The following is a 10,403-nucleotide window of genomic DNA, read 5'->3' as shown; positions in this document are numbered from 1 at the left end:
AAATCATAAATAATCAATAAATAAACTAATTTTCTTATTGTGACTCACCATAAATCACAACACTCATAAAAGTCAATAAGTAATAATATATTAATAATTTATTATACATGCACATCAAATATAATCTTTCTAATTCACTGAAATCATTTTAATTATTTATTCCCATCATGAACCGCTTTGTAAAATGTGACAGCATCTCAATAAACCCAAAATGATGATTTGAGATCTTTCTTCTCGATCTAAAGTCGATCACTATCACATGTACAGTCACAGGATCTCCCCCACAATATCAACCCTGTGTGTGTTCCAGACACCATGGATTCCTTCGCTCAGGATGTTCAGCCTAGCACAAAATAGTCTTTAATATATTGTGATAGTGTAATAATATACATCATTAAATTATGCATATTAAAAGTAAAGCATACATTTTATAGAAATTAAATCATCAGGGGAAAAAAATTATTTAAGATTAAAATGTGGGCTATCAGCAAATTGTTTCTCGGAAAAGGGCTCACACGATTCTTGACTGATTTAATATGCATTTTATTTGATTAATTGTTGAAAGTCATAAATCGGTAGGTTAATTGGTTTGAGATGGAGCATTCATCAACAACCTGGGAATCAGGTTGAAGGTCAGCAACAACCTGGGGATCCATGAAAATACGGAGTAACACAGGAGCTTTAAGAATGGATTTGACTCTGGACTACAGTTTGCATTTGATCACCGTCGCTGCACCTCAACATCGTTTAGCTGTGAGAAACAGACATTCAGTGCAACCCAGATGAGGATGAGGATGAGGTTTCCTCTTGAGTCTGGTTCCTCTCAAGGTTTCGTTCTTCCTTATGCCATCTCGGGAAGTTTTTCCTTTCCACAGTCACCACAGGGTCGCTCATTAGGGACAAACCTACGCTTATATAGAACTTATGAATTCTTTCTTACCACATTATCTGTGTAAATCTGCTTTGAGACAATGCCCATTGTTTCAAGTGCAAAAAAAATACATTGAAATTGTATTGAAGGTCATGAGGTGAAATCGGAGCAACACCGAGACAAACTTTGACTTGAAACTTCAGGCTTGTTAATCTTCAATTGTTTAGCTTTGTAGGTCATTTTTGGGGCTGACTGCAGTCATTCACTTAGAATTAGTGGGAAGTTTGAGAAACACCTGTAGCCTGTTTCTAGAGGAATGCGGTTATATTTGGACACTGGTGATAAGACACTCACCCACTACATGCTGTGACACTGATAAAACAAGTTATAAGATTACCTCCGAACACAAAGAGTCTGCAATCATTCCGACACACCACGAGAACAGATATGAGCATGCTGAATTAGTTTTGACACCACAGGGATTGTCATGGGGAGAGGTACAGCTAGATCTGGCACAGGTTTCTTTTACAGTCAACTTTATGTACATTTTTAATTCTTCTCTTTAAAACAATCTTTTTAAAATGATATATATTATATGATATAATATAATAATTAATATATAATATCTATAGGGTCATTAATTGGTATGTAAATAAAAAAAAATACACAGAAAATCACAATTAAATATTCAAATGTGATATTTTTACAATATCATTTATTATTATTATTATAATTTACATGTGCTGTCATTTTTAAGTGTGATTATATTTATTGAAAATATATATAATTGTCAATATGAATTTCTTTCCACATAATCCATGTATCACAAACATGCTTCTTTTCCTTTCCTTTCCTTTCCTTTTTATTTATTTATTATTTTTACATAATATTTTAAAATCAAAATACAATTATTTTCAAGTAATCACAAGAGATCACATTTACATTGTGAATGTAAAGTATAATTTTCAATGCACTAACAATGAGCTTTCATGCATTTCACCCTTAATTAAACTAATTACTCAGAAATCACAGATAAAAACACTTGACAAAATGTGTCATTTCTGTGAGAGATTAATTTAAGGTCCTATACTTTAATATTTTGATTTGTAAAATTTAATTGCATTGAATAAAACAAGGCAATAAATCAAGTAGAGGGTCGGAAATACAGGATAGACATGTTTTGCTATTCCACACTGCATGCATGGAAATTAAAATTAGGACAAAGTGAAATAAATAAATAAAAAATCTTAGATTCTTGTTCATGTATTTCACCCAACAGTCACTCAAGCTTTTTATCTTTCACTCAATGACTGACACTTTAATTGCAGCAGGCCTGAGGGAAACCGTCCATTCAGCAGTCCAGTATAGAGGAGCATTCATTAAAACGAGAGCTGCGTATAAAGCATTTTGGCCTGAGTACCATGGGATGACATGGTGTAAAGGATTTTCTTTAACTGTTATGTTGTAAGACATTTGTGTGATTAATGAATATTATTTGACCATATATATCAGAATTAGGAAATGAAACACATCTGGAATAGACTTTTCTGTTACTGATACTGAAGACTCCTTCCATATAAACACAAAACCTCACATGACAAATGGTTTTACATTTATTTCTATTAAACCACAACATTATCTGTTTATTAGTTCATCTGTTTTTAAAATATGCTTAAATAAACATGTGATTTGTCTTATAGCCAGAACCACCCAGAGATGCTGTTATTAAATAAAGAATGATTCAACACCTTCAGACCAAACAGCATAAAGAATTCAGTGAAAACACGGCCCATCAAATGTCCGTTTTGATGTACGCAACTCAAAAACATGACAACTCGAACTGTTTTATCAACCAGAAAAAAGCTAATCCTGTTGTTTTGGTGTTCTGGATAAGGAATGAGACTGCCAAACCACCCTCTTCCATATTAAGGCTATGTTTGCTGTCAGTGTCTGGGCATTCAGCCACACACAGGCCTTATATGGACCTGGAAAAACGCAAATGCAAGGAATCAGGAGATAATAAAGCCCTCAGGATAAGAAGTGGAGGTAAGAAGGAGAGATAGATGTATATTTCGTGAGCAAAAGATATCTTTATCCCTCCTGATGATGCATTATGATCAGCTAAAATAGTTTTTGTACCTACATTTTTTTCAAAACTGTCCAGTAAGACTCTGTTTGGACCTGGTATTAAACGTTGAATGTGAGTAGTGTACCACCTAGTGGACATTTGATATTACTACAAATGTCTGCTCAGTCGATTTCCTGGTTTATGATTTATAAATCATATAATCACAAAGTTAGTTCAAATACAATTTCAACAACCAATTTAATTAAAAAACGACTTTTTAGAAAACGCAAAGCTCCCTAAACCAATAAAATGCTGAACATCTAATCCCTTCTAGAAAATCTTAAAACGCTCCCACAAACTTTAAACATTTGTTTTTCAGGACTTATGTTAATCTTTCATAGGCATAATTTATTGTAAAACTACTTAGCATTAAGCTATCTTGAAATAAACGTTTAATAAAACGCATGCGGCAAGTTTCAAGCTTCTTGTGCGCATGTGCAAGAAAAAAAAACATGGCGCTTGAAATTTGCCGCATGCGCATTGACGCGCGTATTCGCCACATGATTGAAATCTCAACTTTGGGGCGGGTCTCTACTCTGATTGGTCGACTAAAACGTCATAGCCGATAGAAGGCGAAACAAGAAGGCACGATTTTGAAGTTCGCTGTTTTTTTTCCGTCATCTACTTAAAAGTGTTTTTTGTCACATAATTATTGAAAATGACCGAACAGTCGTCGCTTCTTCTCAGAAAACAATTAGCAGGTAATTTAAGTTTTTTTCAGGCTTACTTTTCGTGGCTTATTTATAGCTAGTAATGCTACATAAATTGGAATAAACAGGAAAAAAACACGTGAAAATCTAAACGTGGTTTGTTAGGCTAGTTCGAGTTGCTAAAACACGTCTATGATTTGATAGTGAGATTTACAAAGATGTAAATTCATTGTTATTCTTATTATCGATATCAGGTGAAAATTTATATTGTTTTCTAAATATAGGTTGAATCGTAGGTTTATTCATATTGTACTCACTACGTTGCGAACAAGTCCCGCCTCCTTGGCTGCGATTGGCTATTTGCTCGACGTCAGGCGCGGTCAGCCAATCAGATTGGCGCTATTTTGTTGTAACGCGTGAGTGGGCAACTTTATACACGACTATTATCTTGTTACGTTTCCAAACAAATTACCATCGTTACAAATCAGACCAACAAATTAAATTACGATACAATGATGGTGTGAATATATTTTTCTGTTAGTGTATTCAAAGAGGTTTATCAGGAAAGCAGTTGATCTCTGATTCAATCAAAATGATTTGATTGTATTTGATTACAGAACTCAATAAGAACCCAGTTGAAGGCTTTTCTGCTGGTCTGATCGACGACGACGATATCTATCAGTGGGAGGTCGTGATTATTGGTCCAGCTGATACGTTGTTGTAAGTATTTGAGTGTGTAAAGAAGTCCTAACTGACTCCCAGTCGTTATGATGATCCAAAGAACTTCAAGCAATGTTTTTTCTTTTTTTTCCTTGTAATAGCGAGGGTGGATTTTTCAAAGCGACCCTCACCTTTCCTCATGACTACCCACACCGTCCTCCAAAGATGAAATTTATTACAGAAATCTGGCATCCTAATGGTAAGTGCGCTTTATTTAAACAACTGACGACTGGTCCTGAAGGTACAGAGAAGCATGCACATTAAAACTGACTTATCTCTGACCACTCAAAGTCTGACATGAAAAAAATAAGGAAGGTAAATTGCACATCTTTAGTTGTTGGAGTCCTCATATAATTACCTTTTACACAAGTTTTTGAACCAAACTGCTTCTTAAAGCATCTTATTATAGTCATTATTCTTGATGTGATTCTGAAACCCCCACCTTCAGTTGCGAAGAACGGAGACGTCTGCATCTCGATCCTACACGAGCCAGGTGAGGACAAGTTTGGCTACGAGAAGCCTGAAGAGCGATGGCTGCCGATCCACACCGTCGAAACCATCATGATCAGCGTCATCTCCATGCTAGCAGACCCGAACGGAGACTCGCCAGCCAACGTGGATGCCGCTGTAAGGCTAGATATCGGTACGATTGAACTTTACCATGAGGTTGGTGTGAAGAGCACTTGAATGATACGCAAGTGTGTGTGTGTTGACAGAAAGAATGGCGAGAGGATCCCAGTGGAGAGTTCAAAAGGAAAGTAGCCCGCTGCGTGAGAAAAAGCCAGGAGATGGCTTTCGACTAGATCTTCCCCTCACTGAGAGATTCACGTAAATGGTAAATCTATCTATCCCTCCATCCAGGTTACATGACCTAGAGTTGGATTTTTGAGAAGAATTCATAAATGTCTAATAGTTATAAAACAATACACAATATATAGATAAATGAATTGGGACACCTGAATTCCTGCCTAATGTGGTTCTTCCCCAAACTTACCACAAAATTGTATAGAACGTATGTAAGACCTCATCGTGAGATACTAATGGAATTTCTTTTCTTCTTCTCTACAGCTTGGAATACAATGTCAGTCATTCTGCACAGGGGTTTCACTCACAAGGATAAAAATCTGTGTGTGGTTATGAAGAGTGTGTGTGTGTGTGTGTGTGTGTGTGTGTGTGAGTGAGAGAGAAACTTATTTATTGTTTGGATTATGATTCATTTTAACGCATGACAATTTTGACACTGAGCCATAAACTACGTGCAAAGCCACTTATGCAATTTTCTCGGTTTTACACTCCATTGTTGATCCTCATACCCAAAAACGCTTCTCCCTGCGGAGTCCATGAGCTCCGTGCTGCCTTAATTTATCCTCCTGTACAGGAAAGAGTTAAATTCCTCGAAATCAGAATCTTTGAGAGGACATTGTGTAAAATATTGACTGTAAATATGTTGTATTATAGCCATGTCAATCTAAGAATTGCTTTGTTTCTCCATCACTTAATTTTTATTCATTTGTGGCTACATGCGGCTTGAAAGCAGTCAACATTTTACATATAGCTCACCTCAGGTTTTTAAATCTTTTGTCCATTTTCCTTATTGCTCATTAAAGCATTTTGCCTAAAAGTCTAATAGTTTTGTCATGTGTCTGCTCTCATCACCTAATTTATGTTTTGAATTGGCAGAACAGAAACATACGATTTACTTTATGACCTTTTGTGAGATGTGTGAGACATCTGTGGTTCTTGTTCTCGTTCTCACTTTCCACTCTCCGTGTTTTTTTTCCCAAATTCAAAACGATGTTTGTGACCACGGAATAACGTGAACAACGAAAGCCAGCTTAAACATGTTCATTCCAAATTGGAAGAATTAAAAACCAGAGGTCGACCGATAGATCGGTTGGCTCGTACTTGCCAATAACCGATTAATCAGCTCAATGTTTGTTTTTTAAAAAACACTACATATAAAATAACTGAATTAATTACAAAAATAATTTAAAACTTTTGAAGATGGCTTTTGATGCATGACCGCATTAATGTGAAATTAAAGATTCCATTTGTAACATTACTTCGCAAGCATTTATTAACTTGTTATTGTTTATTTATTTCAACATTTACTAATAATGAAATTTAATTTTCCATTTTCTGTTTACTATAAACCAACATAAGCGGTACAGCATGCAGTCTCCCATGTCAAAATAAACAGAATGTGGTGTCAGTGATTCGCCTTTAGAGGCTGCTTTCGTAGCACCTTCTCAGTCGCTCCAAAAACAGATGCAACCCGGAAAAACTATATGCACTGATGAATTGGTTGATTTCAAGAATTTGAAGTATAAAATAAACAGGTGGTTTTTTATTTTTGTTTTTTCCAGCTTTTATTTGATCACTTTGTACACATATGGCGTATGAGGACAAGAAATCAAATGTATATTAAAAAAAAGTATTCTTAGATCTGGTATCTATTGCAAGTAAACCCAAAAAAAAAAAAGAATTTCCACCCACGTTCCACATGGATGGGAAAACTGAAAATTCCCAGTTGCCTTTTACTGACCAGGAGCAGACAGGCTCTTGTTCATGAACTGTTTCTTTACAAAGCACACCCACCACTGTGGAGAAAAAAATATATATCGGCGATTAGTTTTATAACGCTGTCGATACAAGGTCACAGTCACTTTAGCAAGATTGTGATAACTGATACCTGATATACGTCCACAAGCACACTTAAAAATCTAGTGGAACACTTTCCCAGAAGAGTGAAGGGAATAAGTGCAAATTGAAACAATGTGGAATGCAATGCTCAAAAAGCACATACTGTACTTATGACCATGTTTCCGCAAACTTTTGCCAATTTATAGTGTACTTGTATCAGCACTAAAAAAATATCAGGTCAGCTCTGGTTCTATAGTGGACCACAGTCAGTAAGTGCACTTACAAAGATGAGAATGATAAACTGGACAATATGAGAAGAAAAGGCTCAGCTGACATTAGAAGGCACAGAGAAATCACATCAGCTACAAAAGGTATAGAAGTAATTGAACATATCGTTAATAAACCATCTTACCTTGCTTGGTTTGTCTGTCTGAGGGTCGAACACTTTCTCGCACAGTCTGATGCCCGTTTCCTGACGAATCTGCTGTAGGTAAGCCCTCATGGTCTCTTCACGGAGATAAGAACGAACATGAAGGGAGTGGACACTGATAAGATTACAGGTCAAAGCACTACAGAAAGCTACGGCTGTACTGAGCTGGACTCATAAAGCCGTGTTTGGTATAATATGCACTCGGATTTAATTCCTTAATGCCCTGTAGTTACTCAATTTTGTGTACATATTTACTTTTAACACAATCCCGAAATATGGGAACGGCTTTCAGACAGTTTGTAAATTTTACACAGTATATGAACAGCTTAGAATAACTGCTGCGATGGTTGCAGTCGTGTGAAAAACTGAAGCGACCCCCTTCCAACCCTACAGTTTCATGTACCAGGATGTCATGCAAATCATCTAATCTTTAGCAGGTGGTCTTTAGTTTTACATAAATAAAGCCAAAATGGAGAAGTAACTTGTAGAACCACCGTCCTCAGCAATAGGTTGAAGTATTTGTTTATGCACAGCTCTCTTAAGATCCTGAGGTAGCACTTCAGTTGGGTTAAGGTCTGAACCTCATGTAAGGATGTATTCACCTCATGCTAAAACCTGATAATGACCAGACGATTATTATTATTATTTGCTAATACACAAACCATAGAAGTCAAAAAAATAAAATAAAATATTATATCAAACAAATCACCAAAAGTTTTCAGACCTCATATTACCCATATACAGTCTATTGTAGATAGATAGATAGATAGATAGATAGATGATAGATAGATAGATAGATAGATATACAGTCTATAAGAGATAGATAGATAGATAGATAGATAGATAGATAGATAGATAGATAGATAGATAGATAGATAGATAGATAGATAGATAGATCATATACAGTCTATAAGAGATAGATAGATAGATAGATAGATAGATAGATAGATAGATAGATAGATAGATAGATAGATAGATAGATAGATCATATACAGTCTATAAGAGATAGATAGATAGATAGATAGATAGATAGATAGATAGATAGATAGATAGATAGATAGATAGATCTCTTATAGACTGTATATGGGCTATCTATCTATCTATCTATCTATCTATCTATCTATCTATCTATCTATCTATCTATCTATCTATCTATCTATCTATCTATCTATCTATCTATCTATCAGCTCAAGTGGCTTTCTGGTCATTTGAAGCATATGCAGTACAGACCACAGTGAAACGAAACAATATTCCTTCTGAACCGAAGAGCTCCATAAAACAACAGAAATAAACACTAAATAAGAGAAAACTACCCAGAACAAACAGCCTATACACAGGACAGTCCTGTGGATCTGCCTGAGGTGGAGGAAATTGACTGAAACCTGCATCATTGTGAGTGAGCAGTAATGAAGCGTTCTGTGGCGTACCTTCTTCCTGCCTGTTGGTAGGTTTAAGATACATAGCATTGAGAGGGAATCCTGGCTCTCCTGGGATAGGGAAGTTGGTGATTCCAAGTGTGTACATTTCCTTCTCTCCTTGGCCTTTTGAGCTGCACTGTGGACCAAACGCAAAGACGAGTTCAACACGTTGCACTAGAAGATGCTGAAGACTACTTTAATGGAAAACTCTGCTGACCTATGAATAGAATTCTAAAAATCACAAAGGGCTGAAGCTTATTTGATATCTTCAACACTAAAATAACATCCTTAAATATTTCCTGCAAGAGCAAATCTCCTTGTCCTGCTCCTTGTCGACACCAGACTCACCTTCTGCAGCTTCTTGAGGCATTCGGAGATGTACAGAGTGACGTAGATCAATGTTCGGTCTGCCTCATTCTGAAAAAAAGAAAAAGATAAGAATATGCACGAGATGAAAAAGAAAAGTGCTGCCAGAGCCAATGGAGACAGAACTGCATGTTGAGGCATGTGTGCATTTTTCCCCCCTGATCTCTCTTTTGCTTCCAGTGTCTCATTTGTACCTTAATTTCATAATTCTTGAAGAACACGTTGGCTTTAAAGTAGTAGATGGCTTCGTCAATGATGTCGGTGTCTCTAGCTGAAAGAGGAAAGAGCAAAAAACAGGAAGCAGGAACTTTACGCACAGCTCACGAATCAAGCGAGGTTGAAGACCATTTAAGGAAGAAATGGTGCAGCTCTTCAAAAAAACATCTACACAACCTCCATAATATACACAGGTTCAGAAATATAGTTAAAGATCTCTTACTTTCTTTCGGAGCAGGTCCTTTAAACTGAGTTCTGAGGGGCAACAGTGCCATATTCCCCACCATTTTGGTGTCATCATCCATCAGATTCGAATGATAAGCCTGCAAATCATTCACAAAACCAATGCATTAGAAAAATGAATGCAATGTTCATGTCTTAGCATTGATATCGGTTTTAGTCATTCATATTTTGCAAACCCCAATAATAAAAACAAGCTTTACAGCAACTGGGCTTTTGAGACACTGCATTAAAAACATGCACCTCTATTGTTTTAAAGAGTAAAACAGTAAACCACCGTATAAACAAATCCCACAGTTTTAGAATCCAGTGAGATTAAAGATAAATAAATCTGGGAGGTGGATAAGACGGCTAGCTGAACTGGCTAATTCAGTAAGCTCGCTAGCTACAGGCTGCTATACGCTCATTAAAAGCGGAAAAATGTATTCTGTCGCTTATATAAAAGGGATGACTTTACTTACCGGCATTTTTAAAATGTTTTCTGGTTTTTGGAAGGAATTCGGTTAATGTCTGAGCAGTGGAAAAAATACCGCTTCCGCTGTCCCACCCAACACAGCGATACCGGAACTAGCCGAGGTGTAAATTCCTGTGCTGTTACTCGTGTTGTCCTGAAGGGGGCAGCAACGTTTAGACACAATTGACAGACAGACAGACAGACAGACAGACAGACAGACAGACAGACAGACAGACAGACAGACAGACAGACAGACAGACAGACAGA

The 10,403-nt window shown here is 36.5% G+C and overlaps 2 protein-coding genes across 2 annotated transcripts; one reads left to right on the top strand and one right to left on the bottom strand.

Annotated features, from left to right (window-relative positions):
- Positions 1–3,541: 3,541 nt before the first annotated feature.
- ube2g1b (ubiquitin-conjugating enzyme E2G 1b (UBC7 homolog, yeast)) lies at positions 3,542–5,996 on the top strand. Its single transcript, XM_046868445.1, has 6 exons — positions 3,542–3,700; positions 4,267–4,369; positions 4,471–4,568; positions 4,818–4,996; positions 5,086–5,204; positions 5,438–5,996. The coding sequence occupies exons 1-5, from the start codon at positions 3,658–3,660 to the stop codon at positions 5,170–5,172; spliced, it is 510 nt and encodes a 169-aa protein (XP_046724401.1). The 5' UTR covers positions 3,542–3,657; the 3' UTR covers positions 5,173–5,204; positions 5,438–5,996.
- Positions 5,997–6,696: 700 nt separating this feature from the next.
- arpc3 (actin related protein 2/3 complex, subunit 3) lies at positions 6,697–10,295 on the bottom strand. The gene is made up of 7 exons (XM_046868444.1): positions 10,144–10,295; positions 9,666–9,765; positions 9,421–9,497; positions 9,209–9,277; positions 8,870–8,996; positions 7,425–7,519; positions 6,697–6,969 (listed from the first exon to the last, which is right to left on the bottom strand). The coding sequence occupies exons 1-7, from the start codon at positions 10,147–10,149 to the stop codon at positions 6,907–6,909; spliced, it is 537 nt and encodes a 178-aa protein (XP_046724400.1). The 5' UTR covers positions 10,150–10,295; the 3' UTR covers positions 6,697–6,906.
- Between the last annotated feature and the right edge of the window lie 108 nt (positions 10,296–10,403).

The sequence above is a fragment of the Silurus meridionalis genome, chromosome 15 (assembly GCF_014805685.1).
Source record: "Silurus meridionalis isolate SWU-2019-XX chromosome 15, ASM1480568v1, whole genome shotgun sequence".
NCBI lineage: Eukaryota > Metazoa > Chordata > Actinopteri > Siluriformes > Siluridae > Silurus > Silurus meridionalis.
The sequence above is the reverse complement of the archived record's forward strand: the minus strand, read 5'-3'. Positions and strand labels throughout refer to the sequence as shown.

Coding starts and splice junctions, on each gene's coding strand:
- ube2g1b (XM_046868445.1), top strand. CDS start 3,658: ATGACCGAACAGTCGTCGCTTCTTCTCAGAAAACAATTAGCAG. Junction 4,370..4,470: donor GGTCCAGCTGATACGTTGTT/GTAAGTATTTGA, acceptor TCCTTGTAATAG/CGAGGGTGGATTTTTCAAAG. Junction 4,569..4,817: donor AGAAATCTGGCATCCTAATG/GTAAGTGCGCTT, acceptor CCCCACCTTCAG/TTGCGAAGAACGGAGACGTC.
- arpc3 (XM_046868444.1), bottom strand. Junction 8,997..9,208: donor GCCTCAAGAAGCTGCAGAAG/GTGAGTCTGGTG, acceptor TTTGGTCCACAG/TGCAGCTCAAAAGGCCAAGG. Junction 6,970..7,424: donor AGACAGACAAACCAAGCAAG/GTAAGATGGTTT, acceptor TTTTCTCCACAG/TGGTGGGTGTGCTTTGTAAA.